This window comes from Alligator mississippiensis, chromosome 1 (assembly GCF_030867095.1).
Source record: "Alligator mississippiensis isolate rAllMis1 chromosome 1, rAllMis1, whole genome shotgun sequence".
Classification (NCBI taxonomy): Eukaryota; Metazoa; Chordata; order Crocodylia; family Alligatoridae; genus Alligator; species Alligator mississippiensis.
Window position 1 is genome coordinate 13157086 of NC_081824.1, and position 18165 is coordinate 13175250.

The 18165-nt window shown below is 45.8% G+C and overlaps 1 protein-coding gene and 1 long non-coding RNA gene across 3 annotated transcripts in view; one reads left to right on the forward strand and one right to left on the reverse strand.

Annotated features, from left to right (window-relative positions):
• The window catches only part of LOC109284165 (uncharacterized), a 45422-nt gene extending 28242 nt beyond the window's left edge, over positions 1–17180 (forward strand). The window contains exons 2-3 of the long non-coding RNA XR_002091514.2: positions 851–965; positions 12119–17180. This is a non-coding gene — a long non-coding RNA (uncharacterized LOC109284165). The remainder of the gene's footprint in view (positions 1–850; positions 966–12118) is intronic.
• Positions 1–18165, reverse strand: part of RCAN2 (regulator of calcineurin 2) — a 176100-nt gene that overhangs the window by 26317 nt on the left and 131618 nt on the right. For both annotated transcript variants that reach the window (XM_014608427.3, XM_019491596.2), the window contains 2 exons: positions 3757–3930; positions 770–941 (listed from right to left, as the gene is read on the reverse strand). In XM_014608427.3, coding sequence (XP_014463913.2) covers positions 770–941; positions 3757–3930 — 346 coding nt within the window. The remainder of the gene's footprint in view (positions 1–769; positions 942–3756; positions 3931–18165) is intronic.

Here is an 18165-nt window from a genome sequence, read left to right on the forward strand (position 1 = left end):
CTCCCCTCCCTTTCCTCTTAGGCACGATCCAGCTCCACTCACTGCTGGGGAACAGCGCACATGGGCACTGGCAGGGGGGGAAGAGGCTGCATGGGGGTAGGCACTGTGGGGGGTGGGGCAGGCTGCAGAGGGAAGAAGTGGGGGGGCAGAGGGCAAGGGGGCTGCCTGACCCCCCTCAGCCACCTGCACCTTTGTTGCTGTTTTTACACTGTAGCAGTTCAGGGAGGAGGGGCAAATTTAAACTGACCCTCCAATAATTTGATTCTATACCTGGAAAATTATAATGAATGTATACATTTTCCATATATAGAATCTACCTGGGGGGGGGGGTCATCTTAAATTTGAAGTCATCTTGGATCCAGGTAAGTATAGTTGTTTGATGCATAAAACACCAGCCCTTCCAAACAACTGAACTACCACAATGAACAATTCTGTTTGCTTATCCTCTGGGCCTGCCAGTGTATTCCAGTCTGCATTTTAGATTGTAAGCACCTCTGAGCTGGGGTTGCATCTCTATGCCTTGTACAACAGAGCTGTCTCCAGCTGGGAAACAATACTGGTAGTTATGTATATAGGCTAAAATTCACTCCTAACCAAACATCCACTACAAGGCCTCTAGATCACATATGTAAGGGCTTAATCGGGGCTTCAGTGATGAGCAAGCCTTGTGCTGAAGCTCTTCATGGGGGCGAGTTACATTATTAACTCTTTGCCCTATTTCTGATCTGCTTGTTGATGCATTCCCATACAAGAAAGCCACAAACCTTACCTGGTCCTAGTTTAGAAACTGCATAAAGAAGGTCATAGTTGATGACAGGTGTTGCATCATCTATTGTTTGCCATCCTACAGGAGGAGAGGCCGGAGGCGAGATGAGAAACTGTTTTGCAGGCTGTGGTGGAGCCAAATGAAGCTTGTCCCCATCTGTCTCAGAGGTCTGGACCTTTGGAGTGTAATAGAAACAGAGGTTTGTTGCTTATGTTAAGTTCTGTAAGTGAAATGATGGTTGAATGATGATTATATAGTGTCACAAACGTCTAATGACAGATATTATTGTTTGGTGTCATCTGTGAAATGAGTTGGTGGGTCTTAATTTAGATTCCTGAAGACAGGTGTCCACACCAGAGAGACCCTCACCCCAAGCAGCAGCCTCACTGGCAGTCTCAGCAGGCAGGCGAGGACTGAGTGGTGGGCCTGGGAACTGAATGTAATCTCATCCTGAAAGGTGGAAGGCACGTTGAAAGGGGCAGTGTAAGTCTGCAGTGCCCCAGGCCACCGAGTACGCTCTGAAGATATATGTAGGATTTCAACCTCCAAGTTGTCGATTCACATTTCAAAGGTCAGAAGGGGCCAGTCTGATGTCTTGTATAACCTAAGACAGGGTCAGAACAGCCTGGCTCTGGTCCAGCGTGGGCTGGGTGGCTTTGGCAGTGTGTCAGTGGTAGGGGGCTTTCCCTGTACCCACACTGGGGCCATACAGCTGGGAGCTGTGCCTGAGCCACTGCCACTTCCCCCGGCCTCCTCCTCCCCAGATGCTGCAAAGGTGCAGCTTCTAACCAGAGGGGAGCTGTACTGGAGCCAGGCATCTGCAAACCATGTCCATGCTGCTGCTACTTCTCCCCCGCTCTCCCTCAGCCCTGTCCCAACATTGTGCCACAGACACAGCTGGAAGCTGCCCAGCCCCAATGCAGCTCCCTGTCAGCTATGCCCATGCTGCAGCTGGGTGGACACAATTTGGAGGTGCCCGGTGAGCCTGATTGTAGCCCAGAAATTATAGTACTCACATGGGAGATAGATCATTGTCCTAATCCCTATTCCAAAGACTACTTCAGTTCTTGATCTAACAACTAGGGTTGTCAAATGATTAAAAAATGTGATCACGGTTAGTTGTGCGATTAAAAAAATAATTAATCCTGATTTTAATCGCACAGCTAAAAACTCAAAATTATGTACAGAAAAACTCAAAGTTATGCAGGTATTTTGTACAGTTGGGGGATGGGTGTGGAGGGGGTGTGTGGCGGGCTGTGGGTGTGTGGGGGGTCTGGAGCCCAGGGAGGGGGATTCCCACATATCCTGGGTACAATGCGGGGCACTGTGGGTCAGGAGTCAGGGGCAGTAGCAGGGCTAGGAGGGCTGTGGCTTGGGAGTGAGGGGTGGGCAGACAGACACACACACACACACACACTGCCCAGCAGGTAAGTGTGTGAAAGGGAAGGACAGATCGAGGCCCCCATGGTGAGAGAGGGAGTAGGGCAGAGGCAGGGGTGAATGGGGCCCCAGGGCAGGTTGCGGGACAGTTGGAGCTGTGGGCATCTAGAAAATGCAGGGGGCTCCTACCGCTATGTGCACCCAGAGGAAGGCATGGGGGCCATGTGCCCCCCAGATTTGTGCATGGGGCAGAGGCGGGCCACCACCATGGGATGGGGCTCTGAGCCCCACTGCTGTTCCCCAGGAGCCATGCAATGCCACATGCCTACCGCTGCCAGGCAGGCAGGGGACGTGGCACAGCTAGTGAGTGGCTCCTGGGGCAAAGGCAGCAGGGTGCAGAGCCTCAGCCTGCCTCTGCCCTGTACACAAATCTGGGAGGCACATACCCCCCATGCCCCCCCCGGAGTGCGCGCAGCGGTGGGAGCTTGCCCACGGCTCTGACCATCCCATGACCCACCCCGAGTTCCCATTCACCCCAATCTCTGCCACTGTCCCTGCCTCCGCCCCACTCCCTCTCCAAGCATGGGGGCCTCGATCTGCCCCCCATGCTCTTCCCTCCCCCGCACCCCCTCCCCTTCACACACACACCTGCTGCGCGCTGTGCCATACACTGCTGGGCTGCGTTCCTGGCCCCCTGCAGGCTGCGGCGGCATGTCTGTGTATGTGTGTGCCCCTCCCCCCCGATGCAGCTGACCAGAACATGAACCCGGGCTGCTCTGTGGTCCTCTTGGCTGCCATCGCTGCTCCTTGGGGCAGCCTGGTGGTGGCAGTGACAGCGACAAAGTAGAGCCTAGGTACGGCCTCCAAAACCATGTGCGCTATTAATGCGTTAAAAAAATTAATGTGAACAACAATTAATGCATTAACTGTGATTAGTTGACAGCCCTACTAATAATTAGTTCATTTAAGTGCCTAAACAGCCACTAGCCACTAAATTACAGGCAACCCCCACTTAGCGCTCTTATTTGGTTCCTGAAAAACTGAGCATTTTAAGCAAAACTAGCGTTAAGTGAATCAGAAAGTTTCTGACAACCCAAGATGGCGACTGCAAGCGTTATAACAAAACTCGCCGAGCGCTAAGTGGCATCAGCTATCAATTTAAAATGAGCCTTATAGCAAAACAGTGCTAAGCAAAACAGTGTTAAGCGGGGGTTGCCTGTAGTTTATAAAAGGGTTGCATCAGTGTCCATTTTAAAAGGGATGATTTAGGAACCTACATCCAAGAGAAGTTGGGGGCATAAATCCCAATCCAATATAGCTTCTTCCCTGTAGTCCAGAGCTAGGTGTCTTAAGACCCACCCCTCTTCAGATTTCCTATTGCCTAATTTAAACTCTACATTGAGTTTGTAGGTTCAATACAGAGCTGAGAAAATTCTAGCATCTTATAGAGCCTTTTTATGACCACAAAAAACACAGAACCAATTCTGCTCATTGATATTAATTTCATTCAGTTTTACTAGGCCATGTTTCTGCACCTATGCAATAGTGAAAAGAAACCACCCCAATAAAGATGTAATAAGAGAAAGGATTTCAAGTCAAAAGGTTTTTACCTGTGCAAAGTATAGCTTTAGCTTTTTCCCTCTGAACTGTGTTTCATGCAGCTCTATCCTAGCACGAGCAGCCGAGTTAGGACTACTGAAGTTTATCCGCACACGCCTGAAGCTTTTAAACAGCTGGAAAGTCACACAGTCATCATAGGCATGGAACAAGCCCTCAAATTTCTCCTGCAAATAAAAAACTCTGGTCAAATTAGGGAGTAACTTTTATTAATATCAAATCTATGTGACTATCATGGCAACTTTTAGAAGTCAAAGTGAAAAAGATAAAAAATTGCAATTTACACTCATAATTGTGACCTCATTTACATGAGTATAAATCAATCCAAAGGAATTGCACCAGAGCAGGCAAACATTGAACTAGGCTCAGAGTAATTTAGGCTTAGATCCACAAAAGGATTTAAGTGCCTAAAGTAGGAGATAGGTATGATTTAGATTGGTGGAGGCCAACCTATTTTATCAGGCATGCCACAATTAGCCCCTCACCTCCCCACGTGTCACTCCAATCCCCAACTGATTGCTTTGTTTTCTTCCCCCTGCCCTGTACTCCGTACCCAGTCTGCTCCTGGCCTGTGCCCCTTGCCCAACCTGCTGCTTTGCTTTTTGCTTCTTGCCCTATCTGCCACTGTGCTGCCCGTTCCCTCCCTCGTCTGTTGTTTGCCACACACATATTTCCTGTGCCACTTGGCACACGTGCTGCAAGTTGGCCACCTTCATTTAGGTCATGTCTGCACTCTGCTCAGCTATGCTATGCTGCTCCACGTGTGCCATCTCCTGAAGTAGTGTAGCCACATTTACGTGGAGTTTGCAGGTACGCTAATTAGCACTGTTGAGAGGCAGAGCTGATTAGCCTACCCCAATCACTGCTTATGCATGTTATATTGAAAAGTCATTGGATAAAATGAACAGTCTGTGAGCAGCATCCTGTGGAAGCAGCATTTCAGAGGAGAATGCCCTCAATATATACCACCTCTCTCCCTCTCTTACTTTCTCCACAAACAAGCAGTAAAGCCAGGGGTGGGGGGGGGGGTCGGTAGGGCTGGAGTGTTGTTGTATCCATGATGGATCAGGAAATGTATGAGATGCAAGGATTTTTTGTGATACCTTGTATTAGAACAATTGTATAGTTGGGAGAGATGTCTGACAGGCTTTCAGGCACAGACAGTCCTTCTTCAAGTTGGGGATTTTTTTTATATCATTAGGACTAGTCAAGCCAAAATCTCAGACTGGACTAAATACCAGAACCATCAGCATTCTCTTACAAGTTCAAGCTTCTCGTGTATACTTTGATCCTGCAAGAAGAGTGCTCTAAAAAGATTTTAATACAGGACCTGATCCTTTACTGGCCGGCACTATGCACAGCCATCTGCACCTGAACAAACTGGATGGAAAACACTGGTATTTTGATGGGTCAGACAGGACAATTCAGGCTTTCAACCTGGATCTTGATAGCTCAAAAGTTTCAAGACACATGATATTAGTGCACTGTAAAATAAGAATCTTACCACAAATGTATGAAGGTACGCTTGGGTCATTTTTACACGTGCTCTGTGGCTTTAAGTAGAGCGACTCCAAGAGCTGCTCTAATTCAAGTGCCAGCAGTCTCTCATGCATCAGTGTTCCCATGCTTCAAAATAGCGCTTTAACTAAAGCTTGTCGAATGAGCTTTAGTTAAATTGCCCCCACCACCATTTTGAAGCATGGGAGAGCTGATACACGAGATGCGGGGGCTTACTGAAGCGCACTAATTAGCAAGCTCCAGCAGACTAGATTAATCGAATCTGCTCTGACACACTGTAATTACAGCGTGTCGGCGCAGCCTCCCTGCACATCTACAGGCAACCTGAGGTTCCTGTACTGAAATCAGTGAGAATCCCGAGTATCCTACAACTTTACAAAATCTGTAAAATCTAGAAATTGTGTGTGCATTCAAGGCTATTTTGAGATCACCATAGGCCAGTAAAGCCCTTAATCAATACTGACATTACTTGCTTATTGTCTTTTACAGAGGTAGGGATTCGGAAACTTTAAGGCAAGAAGGAACCATTGTGACTATCTAGTCTGACCTCCTGTGTAACTCAAGCCATAGAAACCCACCAGCAATTCCTACATCAAGGCTATCACTTGCAGGGAATTATAGTCTCTCTTCCAGAAATACCTCCAATTTTGATTTTAAGATTTCAAGTAATACAGAATTTATAACATCAGTTGATACACAGAATAGTATATATCCTCCTGCCACAGGAGAAGAATTGTGACTATTTTGGAAAAAGCAGGAGTTAAGAAATTTGTCCCAGTTTATTTCCATATGTCATAATTTACACACACGGCAACACGTATCAGGTGGAAACCACTGTATAGTATGATCATAATACTCTGATTTTGGCTGATACACCTGTATTTTCTCCAGTTGAAATCAGTATTTTCTTTCAACTTCTCTAGCTTTAATGGGCCAAAACAATCCCTGAGTCCTTCGAGGAGACAACTAGAAAAGACCATAGATGACATGGGGGGGAAGAAAAAAAAAAATCAATGGCTATACCGTATTTACTCAGATATAAGATGAGGCTCCCCTCCCCATTCAACACGGGGATAAAACCCCTCACATTAGAGTACAAGGAACAGAGGGAAACAGCAGCAGCTGCAGCCCTGACTCTGACCCTGAGCTGCGACCACTGTCTCCCACAGCCTCTGCTCCCCTGCTGAAGGGCCGAAGGGACAAATTTAAGATGACCCTCCAAAAATTAGATTTTAGACTTAGAAATGATGATAACAAATTTATAATCTAATTCATTAAATGTATTTACAATCCAATTTAATATAATTTATAATTAATCCATAATCTAATTATTAGTGTTTATCTTAAATTCCGAGTTGTGTTGGATTTGGGTACATCTGGGGAGGTAATTAGCACCCTGGTCCTGATGTGTCAGTGTATGGGAGTGCGGGACTGCAGCAGGAGGAGGAGGAGGAGGAGCTGCAGCATGGCGAGAACTCCTGCCGTCACTCAAATAAGCCTCTTAAAGGAAGAGCTGAATCCTAGGAGAGGGTGATTGACTTTTTTTTCTTTAATTTTTGAACTAAGGGAAAGGAGACGGGAGAGGGGGCTGGACCCAATGACCTGTAAGGTCCCTTCCAGCCTGACTGCAAAACTATGAAACACGTCATTTTCTCTACCGTGTCTCTGAAAAATATCTCCCCTGTGGGTGACAGCTCATACTAGACTGCACTCACCCATCTTGTGGCTTCTTTGCATCATTTTGCTCAGACAGGGAAGTGGACTGAAGGGCAGCTGAAGCAGGACAGCCTGTCTTTTAGGAGCGTGCTATATGAAGGTATGTCTGTATTACCAAACCACCTGGCAATACCACCTATCAGCATGGCTGCCCATCACTTCCCATTATAAGATACATCTTTTAAGTTTTTATGGTATAAACTGTGATACCATAAACCACTTGGATGGAAATTTTCCAGTGCAGGTGTTACCTCAGGCTAAATATTTTATAACATGCCTGACAGAACAGTCCAGCGATTTCTGAGAATGAGATTAGTGAAAATATTTTGTTAAAAAAATCTAGCAACCTTGTTTTGGGAAGCTCCTCTGAGCCCAGGCTTGGTTTGGGAGGAGCAAATGTAAGAGCCTTTACAAAGTCTCCGTTCACACATAGTCAGTACAAACTTGCTAGTGTTTGGCAACACCATTCTCAGACAAGTCTGTCCACACAGGATCTGGCTGAAGGATCCAACGTTTCCCTGCAAGTGCAATTCTGTGCAAATGCAAGCCATATCGGAGCAGGGAGCCAATCTCTTCTGTGTTCTCAGTGAATGAATGCACCAGCATGGACCGCGCTGTGGAAATACGTATGAGGAACCAGTGAGCTGCGATCCAGTACAGTAACAGCAAACTACTGCTGTCGCAAGGTAGCATTCAAGAACATGGAGGCTAGTTCTTGGAGTTTGCAGAATCAATGAAACAACTTGTTGCATGCTGCTGATGGCTACGTGTGTGCAAATCTTTCTTTGGAGTACAGCACCCCAGTAACAACTGAAAATAACTTAAGCCTTCCTGAAAGAAGGTCCGTCTTCATTACTCAGAGTCAGATCTCATGGCTAATTAGACTTGAAGACCTTTAGAGGGGGGTCTGTCTTACTTTGTGCTTACACACCCAGCCCTTATTATGACTCAGAAAAGAGACCTTGAAAGGTAAGAGGCATTGTAGATCATTCTCTAAACACATCGTCTCAACGCGCAGCGGCAACCAAAAAACCTAATGAAATTTAAGATGACCCTCCAGGGGTGGAATCACTATGATGGTCAGCTCGGGTCATGAGGAAGGGCACTTAAACCCCCAAAACTTATCGAAAAGCACTCCTAAATGCACAGATACTGCTAACAATCCATGCCTCTAATAAAATGCTGGGCATCATTAAGAAGGGAACTGAAAACAAAACAAAAAATATGGGACATTATATAATTTTGTGGCGAGGCCACATCTTTAATGCTGTGTGCAGTTCTGGCCTCCACATCTCAAAAAAGATGTAGTAGATACAATCAGAAAAGGTACAAAGAAGGGCAACCAAAAGGATCAGCGGTATCGAGCAGCTGCCGTAAGAGGAGAATTAAACAGCTCTTCAGTTTGGAAAGGAGAAGGCTGGTGGGGGATATAATGGAGGTCTTTAAGGTCATGAAGGATGTGGACAAAGTGAATAGGGAACCTGGTTCTTATTTGCCAAGTCCCAGAATAGTAGAACTAGGGAGCAGCGACTGAAATTACCAGCAGAGAGGTTTGAAACTAAGAAGAGACAGGACTTTTTTATGCAGCATGTTGTTACCCTGTGAGACAGAGACATAACCAGCTCTTTCAGCCCTGACCAAGTTTGTGCTGTAATGCAAATAAGGGAGAAGAAACCATATTTCAAGTGGCTACCTGGGTAGCAGAGGGCAATTCCTGTACTTTTCTGAATGCTAGCGGCACTCTTACTGGCAAAGTACAGACATTTGGGGAGGTTAAATCGAGTTTGAAATGGCCCCCCAATCTAAATTTAGCTCGTCCCGGTGCTGACCTTACACTTACAGCCCCAGCCCCAGTGACCAGCAATCAGTCTAAACCTGGAACTGAACAGAAGTTCCCTGCACCCAAACTGGTTTAAAAATTGCAAAACCTGGATTAAGATAAACCTGGATCTGTGTTATCAGACTTACTCAATTTAGGTCAAACTGGGACGTGGTACTTCTGTACACTTTCCCCGCATAGCCTCAGGACTGGAAAATCCCAGCTGTTGTCCTCCGCCCCGGGGCTGCTCTTTTCATGCCTCCTCACACTCTGGGTTATTTTTTGCCCCGCTTGTCTCTTCCTCCTCCAGCCAGGCCTCTCCGCCCTATCTCACAAGCTGCAGCCGCTTTCATCAGCATTCGCTGCTGCTGGAGCCAAGCAAGGAAGTCCCAGTGTGGGGAGGGGCAGGACCATGGGTCATGCTGTCCCCCACCCCTCATGGCTTGTGCCTCCCCCCCATTCCCTGGCAGACCCTCAAACCCTTCCAGCTTGCTGGAACCTCAACCTTCCTGCTAGCCCCCACATCCTGATTTACCTGATATCGAGCAGGCATTTTGAACCAATTTAACCTCCCCCTAGCCCCCCTGAATGTCTGTACCGTGTCATTAAGCACCGAAGGAGAGACACTGGAGTGTCTTCAGAAAAGCTGATTATGAGTTGGAACTTGAATAAAATGCTAGGAACTCATAAAAGCACTGTGAGCCTTATTCTGCTAATTGTTCTGTTTTATGCTGGCATAGTTGCTTGAACTCAGAGGCATAGCTAGCTATTCCAGCATCTTGGGTAGACCCAAGAAAGGGGTGACGGAGGGTGATTGCACCGGAAAGCAAAGGAGTTTCTTGCCTGCCATGACATGAACTCTCCAGACTGTGGCTGCTTCTTCTCTAAATTGGTGCTTGGGACTGATGCCCCTCTTGCCCACCCCCAGTCACACTCTTGAAGTTATGCTACTGAACTCAAGCTCTTTGTCTGATTAATGTACAGGCTATTTATTAGCTCTGCAAACTATCCCGTGTGTCCCATATCAACTGAAACTTCGTCACCCAGTTTAACCTCCCCCCCCCCCCCCATACATCTGGGTTTTTCTGATTTTCAGCTGATAACAATAATATTGACCTCAGCAGAGAGCATTAATCATCAGCTGCACTTAATGGCACTCAGCGGCATTTTGAGCCATCCGACTCCTCCCAGCTAGTCATTAATCCCCAGGAAATGCCTTTTGCCTTGACTGTTACTGCCTTTGACTTTTACTATCTGCTGAGTGTACATATTTTGCTAATAAAAGCCTCTGCTAGGGGCTATTCTGATCTATAAAAAGTACATCGTACGCATTGTAAACAGCCATATAAATTCTCCTCTCCTTTAGATGAATAAGACCTTATAAGTGTGTGGGATAAATAATTCAAGGCTGATAAATCTCAACTTGGTTTTTATTTTGTTAAAAAAGAATATTTTCAAGAAGCTGCATTGTGAGATGCACTGAAAATGATGGTGAAGACATTGCCAATCCCAGAAGCTAATGGCATTAGCACAGAAACTAAGTGTGTGCTAATGAAGTTTACTGATGACATGAGATAAAGTTGGCACAGGAACAAATGGAGATAAGCTAGATATGAAGACACTGAAACTGGAAATTAGAAAAGCATTCCTGTTCCCAACCATCAGAGCCAAGAGGTTCTGGAACAGCCTTTCCATCACAGTAGCAGTGGCAAAAACCTAGCTAGTTTTAAGATGCTTTGGTTTATAAACAGCATAATTTGACATGGGATAGGCCTGTCAAGAAGGATATGGCATGATTGCCTACAACAGCAAGTGCCCTTTCAGTTCCGTGTTTTTATCATTTATTTACAACCAATATACCTGCTTTTTTCATAAACATCTCTACTGGTATTTTAGTCCTTTAAGATAAGAGCAAAAGCCATTTGAAATCAGTGGAAGTCTTTCTATAGACCTCAAGGTTCTGTGGATCAGTCGTAGCGCTCAAAACATAATTACTTTTTTACTTTTGGCATATTTCTGTTCAATACCACTGTTTCACATTTGATCTGTAAGTCACATTTTGACCTCCAGAGTTAACATTTTATTCTTTTTTCCTAGATTTTTTCATGGGATCAAAACAAACATTCAGAGGGGCATTTGTCCACTTTGAAGCTATTTTTTAAAATTCCTGCATGCAATTAATTATTTGGATTTTTAATGCTGTACATATAAGGAAGCAGTCTGAAACGAGACCTGAATGTATGGTTATGATATGAAGATTTCTCCTGAAATATTCCTTGTTCAATATAATTTTTTATTACAACCAGGTTGAAATTGAGGCTGAAACAAGATGAAATCTCCCTGAGTCGAGCTACACTGATGTAATCCTAATGGCACAAACTGACTGAACTGATAGAAATGGGATGAAATTTAGCAGTGCAAAGTCTGTCCCTGAGGATGAACAACAGGAATTTCTGCCAGAATCTGGGAGCTCATGAATAGGAAATGAGTGAAGAGGAGAAGGACCTGGGCTTACTAGTAGATTATATGATGATGACTATGGGACACAAAAGTGATGAGCCTGTAAAGATAAATGCAATCCTAGGACATGCCAAGGGTTAACGCCAGAATACAAGGCTCTGATACAAGCTCACTGAAAATGCTGTGTATAACTTTGGTCCCCTATTTGCAAGAAAGATCATTCAAACTCAACAGGTTCAGGGAAGGTCTGCTTAGGATGATCTGTGGGATGAAGAGCCTATCAGATGGCTGGAGGCTGAGAGCACTTAGTCATTTTAGTCTACCAGAAGAAAAACATGGGCTATATTGCTGTCTGTACATACCTCCGGAGGTAAACACCAGGGAAATAAAGAGAACTATTTAAACTAAAAGGCAAAGATGGCACAAGAACAAATGGGTTTAAACTGGCTAGGAATAAACTTGGCCAGAGATCAGAACAAGGTTCTCAGCTCTCAGAGCAGAGTTCTGGCACCACCTCCCTACGGAGACAGTGATGGCAACACGCCTAAATAACTTTATGAAGGCATTTGATCAAGTTATGAAAGAAATGGCAGTATATAATGTGGTGCAGGATGTAGCAGGGATGAGACTGAATGACCCAGGAAGTAGTCCTAAGCTCCCAGATGCACACCAAAGCCAAGCGGACTTTCTACCTCCACAAGCTGCCCTTTGTGTGAATGCTGTATGGACTTGTAGAGCTGGCCAAAACATTTCATTCAAGACTTTTTTGACAAAACTAGATTTTTTGTAGTGAACATTTGTGGCTTTGTTGTTTTTTTAACTCGTTCTCTTATCATGTTTAGGTTTTTTAATTAAGAAAAAGAAACAAACTCAACCCCCAGTTTCTGAGAAGCAGCAGAAGGATGGATGAACCAACAGATGGAAGGAAGAAAGGAAGGAAGGAAACTTATGAGTCAGCACTGGTATAAAAGCATTTCCACATTCAAGACAGCTCCTAAGTATGAGAACTTTTAATTAAATGTCCAAACACTGGGGTTCAAAGACTTACAAGAGCATATACAGATGGTTCGCTGACCCATGGGAGAGGAGCACAAGAGGGAGTATAACTATTTAAGCCCCAAAACAAAGGGTACCCTCTTTGGAAAGGTGAGACCTTGTGTTCTGCTCCCAGCTGCCAGGATTATTTCTGTTTTTCACCAATGACTATGTAACAGAAAACACAAAAACTGTTGTAAGAACAAAGACCAGAACCCAGTACTCCTCTCAAGGGAGTACCCTCATCACTGGCATACAGTCAGGGTCCTTATACCCTTCCTTATACTCATTCTGGCTGTACTGATCTGCATTCCCAGCTGCCTAATGACACTGTAACACAAGGTTTGGATGATGTCCTCACCCTGACTATAAACTTGCAATCAGAGACAGCCCTTTCCTGAGAAGTGAGAGATGTATATTTAGGCTCCTCAGTCTGAGGAGGTCCTACCACCAAATCTCCATTTTCCTGGGCGAGTGTTTACACCACTAACTTGATACTAGGCAACAGATGACCACTACCCTCTGCCCCTTTATTAGAGAGCACCCATTCAGTGCTCTGTACTGAATTCAATGCTCTTGATGTCAATCAGATGTTAAGTGTGTTCTGTGGATGCCAAATGCTTTAGGAACTCCAGGCAGACAAGGTTCTTTGGGTAGATGTGATAACTTTTATTAGACCAAGTAAATAGTTGGGAAAATTGTTCTTTGCAAGCTTTGGGGCACAAACACCCTTCATCAGGCATAGGGAGAGTTTGCGGGTGTTTTGTGTGCTCTTCTGGGTGGAACAGAAGTCAAAATGCAGGTCTGTGAAAATGCAAATGCCCAGCAGCAAGGATCAGAGGGAATGGGAGACTATATGTGCGAGACAGGTAGGTTGGGGGTGGGGAGTGGGAATGTTGAATTGGTGATAAAATGTGGCTGGTAAAATGTGGACAGGCTACCTAGGGTTATCAAATGTTAGGCACGTTACAATGTGTCATAAATCCAATGTCTATATTTAGTCCATGGTTTTTTGTATCCAGTAGATTTATGAAGTGAAGTTCATGGACTTGTCTATGAAAGGTGTTAGGAAGTTCAGGCACTTTCCACCTCTGATCCAGATCACAGTATACCTTAGGTTGGAGTTAGGTGCTTATGTGCTTGATCGTAATCATTGTAGAGCACATTGAGAATCCTAAATATAGATACCCAGGGGCCTTTTATGACCAAAAAGGAATCACATAATGATTCAAGGCACCTAGGAAGGTTTGTGGAAGCTGGAATGTAGTTGAAATGGGTCGCTTTCTGTTCTTTAGGATGCTAAACCTGTTTAGAAGCCTACAAGAACAATTTGGATCTGGCTTCACTGACTGTCATTAACATTCCTGGTTCAAAGAAGGGAAACTTCCTATCAAAGAATTTCACAAGCGCCTAGAGAGAGCCATTACTGATTTTCTTATATAGAGAGAGGTGGTTAGTAGGGCTGTGCGAAGCTTCGGTAGCTGATTCAATTTGGAGGAGATTCGGCCCAATTCGGGGACTGAAGCTCTGAATCCAAATCGAATTGGGAGACCAAGTAAAAGCTCCAAATCTATTCAAAGCATCCGAATCTATTTGGAAAATCTTTGGAAAAAGATTCAGCTGATTCGGAGATTTGATCATAGACTAAACAGGCAGCAGACAGCTGCCTCCAGCTGATAAGTCTCTTGGGGTTGGGGGAGGGGGGATGTGGGCATGACTCGCTCCAGGCGGAAGGGAGCAAGCAGCAGCAGGGCAGAGCCCCTGCTCCCAGCGCCCGCACCTGCTCCCCTCCGCCCCAACTGGGCAGCTTGTCCCAGCCCCAGCCCCAATCTCATGCCCCCCGGTAAGCAGTAGCAGGGCGGAGCTCCCACTCTCAGTGCTGATGCAGGTGTGGCAGCACTGGGAGCAGGTGCCCAGAGGCCCTACTTGCCACTCCTGCAGCCGGTGAGTGCGGAGCTTTTTGTTTTGTTTTGTGTTTTTTTTTTAAGTGCTGGGAGGCTGGGCCAGGTGGGGGATGGGGCCAGGCAGGGCAGCCATGGGAGCTTCTCCCGCAGCTCCCCCCGCCCAGGGAGAGGCAGGCACAGCCGGAGGAACCGGAGGAGAACCTGCAGCTTCCCGGCTGTGCCTGCCTCTCCCTGACCCATCCAAATCTCCAAATCTCTGTGAATCAGCACCGAATCTTTTGAAGCCAATTCGGCTGAATCGAATGGGGACAGTGATCTGAATTGGCCGAATCCGAATTGAACATTTTCCTATTCGCGCAGGCCTCATGGTTAGTCTTATTAGTCTGAAGTCAGGCAGAAGGCAAGGAAGATTTGCACTGTTATAGGCTAACTAAATCAGAGATGTATAGGACATGCTTTCATAGGCACACTAGATCCATCAGCAAAGCTCTACATTACAACCATATCTGCTGTGATCCCAGTACCTGGGATGCACAGCTTAAAGATCTGGAGAAAGAATTTCTTCAATTACAATACAATCCTAAAACTGTAACCACTCACATCAACCAAACCAGATGACTCAGACCTCGTTCAACTTGCTGCAATAGCCAACCCACAGAAAGGAACTACAGAATCCCTTTGGCTGTCACTTACAGTCATCTTGAACACATGAGACACACCATTAATGACTTCCAACCTCTCCTGGATAAATGATGACCATCTCAAGGTAGTCATAGAGGACAAATCTGTCTTGGTTTACAGGCAGTCCCCCAAACTCAAATGGTGTCTCTCCAACAACAGACATACCTAACTTCTATTCTCACCAAGGCACCAGACCTTGCTTTGGACTCAGATGCCAGCTATGCCCCCTCATCAACACAGGCCATACTATCACTGAACCAACTAACATGGATTATAACAACCAAGTCTCATTTAGCTGCACCTTTCTCAATGTCACATACACCATCACCTGCTTACAGTGCCCCTCTGCTGTTTACATTGAATGGATGGGGTAATCCTACAGGTAAGAATGAATGAACACTGATCTGACACCCATACTAGAAAGACAGATACAGCTGTGGAAGAACACTAACCTCCCTGGCCACTCCACAATGACCTCAAAGCGGCTGCTCTTAGACAACAAAATCCTTAAACATGAACTTGAACAGGATATTTCAGAACAAGAAATCATCCACAGACATGATTGTGTTAAGCACTGTCTAAACAGAGTCTACAGATTCTTATCCCATTACCTGGATTAGCTTTTATAAACCCTGTATCCCTCAATGGGTTAAGCACTTTGCTTTTCTCTCTCCTGCTTACCTTGTCTCTCTCAACAGTGCCCTCTCCTTTTTCCTCCCTCCTTCCCTACCCTTTGTATTCTGATTACTGCTTTCAATTCAGAAACTCTTTCCTGCAGCCCATACACAGCATTTGATGAAAGCCTTCTGATGAAAGATTATACTATACAGCTCTGATTTAGTTAGTCTATAAAGGTGCAAATCTACCACCAGCCGTCTGCCTCTGGTATTTTAAACCAGTGTATTAGAATAACTAGTAAGGGATAATAAGCACCAAATTCTCATTCACTTGAGAAAGGGCAAGGGTAAGATATGTGCTATCAAGCAGGGATCATATTTAGATGTGGATCTCTAAGTCTTGGGTTTATGTTTGACTTTTTCTCTGTACCAAAAGCTCCACAGTGGCGGCAACAGGGAGCAGTTTCATTGCAGCGCCACAGACAAGAGAAAAAATCTTCCTCTTAATCTATTTCCATGGCAAAAGGTAACACTCCAACTCAAACTGCATTCTAGGGGCATCTTTACACGTGCACCATGATGGAGGGGAGAGGGACTGCTTTAATTACAGCGGTTCCTGGGAGCTATTCTAATTAAAGCACCCACAGCATCTCATGTATTCAGTGTCCCACGCTTAAAAATGGTGGCAGAGGCCAACTAAAGCTTGTTCAGTGAACTTTAGTTAAAGTGCCCCGCCACCATTTTGAAGCACAGGGATGTTGAATAAACGACGCCGAAGCTGCTGGAGCATGCTAATTAGCATGCTCCGGCATACTTGATTAACTGAATCTGCTCCAGAACTCATTGGGGAAGGCGTCAGGCATGTGCACAGGTGCCCTAGGGTCTGAATCTGTTCTCTACACATAGAATTTGCACTGCTATCAAAGGGAAGACCATACTGACAGCTGCATATCAAGTAGGAAGGCTACCATAAACTGGAGAAATGTGCTCTTCAGCACGCCACCTGCGTATAAACATTTTAACCGGTGAGAACTTTTCTGTGTGTTTGAAATTGTGTAATAAATGACAAAACCCAGGTATCACAACAGCCAGCCTGAATTCTGAAGCACTCGACAATGATCAACCTGTAAGATTGCTTTGTATTCCTGCACATAGATCGGCTTGTCTTTTATTGCACACTGAACAGCATTGAGATGGCAGCATTCTAAATAATGCCCCTTCTCCCCACCCTCACACGTTTTTTTTTGTTATCCTATGGTAGGAACCAGTTGTTCCAGACCACAGTTGTCCAAGGAAACAACAGATCAATGTCAGCAAACAATGAGAGACGACAAACCAGCATTTCATTATATTCATTAGACTACACCAATTTTTTCTCTATACTTTGTGCATCTCTTCACTTACTTTTAGGAGCCATAGTTAGCTAGATTATACTTGATAGCCTTAGGATGAAAATAAGAAGTACAGGAAGAAATAGTAAAATAAAATAGGTTTTAAGGTTGGATTTGGGCAGGGGGTGGGGAATAAAACAACTTTCCCAGGGGCAAACATTGTACATTTTGGTTCAGGCTTGCCAAAATTGTTCGTGCTATTGCAGCTTCATTAATCTTAATGGGATTTCTAGTTCCAATAAGTCCATGAATGTGCAATAAAAAAATAAGCCTTTATTTAATCTTTTCTTATTTCATGTTCCAGTGCCTTATAGTATAATGACTGTATTCTCTATGCATCCTGAGCAGGGTTGCCAACTGTCTGTCATGAAAAGGCTAAAAACCTTTATCTGTAAGGTTAGTAAAAAATATGGAGCCATCTGTAAAAAAAACCAAAAAACCCCTAAGCAACCACAAGCTTGATTGAAGATCCATCCTCTGAACAAGGGTGGATGTTGAAGGACAGACAGAGCAGAGTAGTGACACCTTACATCTGAGCAGGAGTACACCTTAGCACAGGGGTGGGCAAAATATGGCCCACGGGCAGGATTCGGCCTGCCAGGGACTTCTCTCCCGCCCGCAGAGCCCCTTCAAAACCCACATAGCTGTGCTGGCGGCTGCCTCTCTAAAAGCCTCCAGTGGCTGCAGCACCTCAGGTTGTTTACTTGGGCTCTGGTTGCGAGGCAACCAACCCTGACCTCAGCCTGCCCCAGCTGGCCTCGCCCCACCCCGGCTCAGGCCACGTTTGCAACTTGAGAGGGGCGGGGGGGCTGGGCCAGAACCTGTGGCGCTGGTGAACGGAAACAGTGCCTGGGCCGGGTTCTGCTTTGCCACATGGGACTGGAAAGGGCCCTGCCCTGCAGGTAAGCCCAGGAAAGCAGCTGCTGGGCAGGCTTTCCCTGTACCATACCATGCCACTCGGGCCATGCAGGGTCGGGCTGGGCTGGCACTGGGGAGGGGAAGCAGCAGCTGGGCCGCAGCTCCGGCTCAGTCAGCACCAGGGAGGAGAGGTGGCAGTGGAGCCATGTGCCACTCGGGACAGGATGAGCCCAGCCAGAGCGGCAGGGGCTCAGCTGTACTTTCCCTCTACCTGCGCTGGTCAGTCCCGAGCGGCACACGGCTCCGCCACCGCTTCTGCTGGCCAGTGCAGACCCCACCGGGCTCCTCCTGTCCCCAGCAGCACGTGAGAAACTGGCTTCAGCCACATGCTGCTCTGGATGGA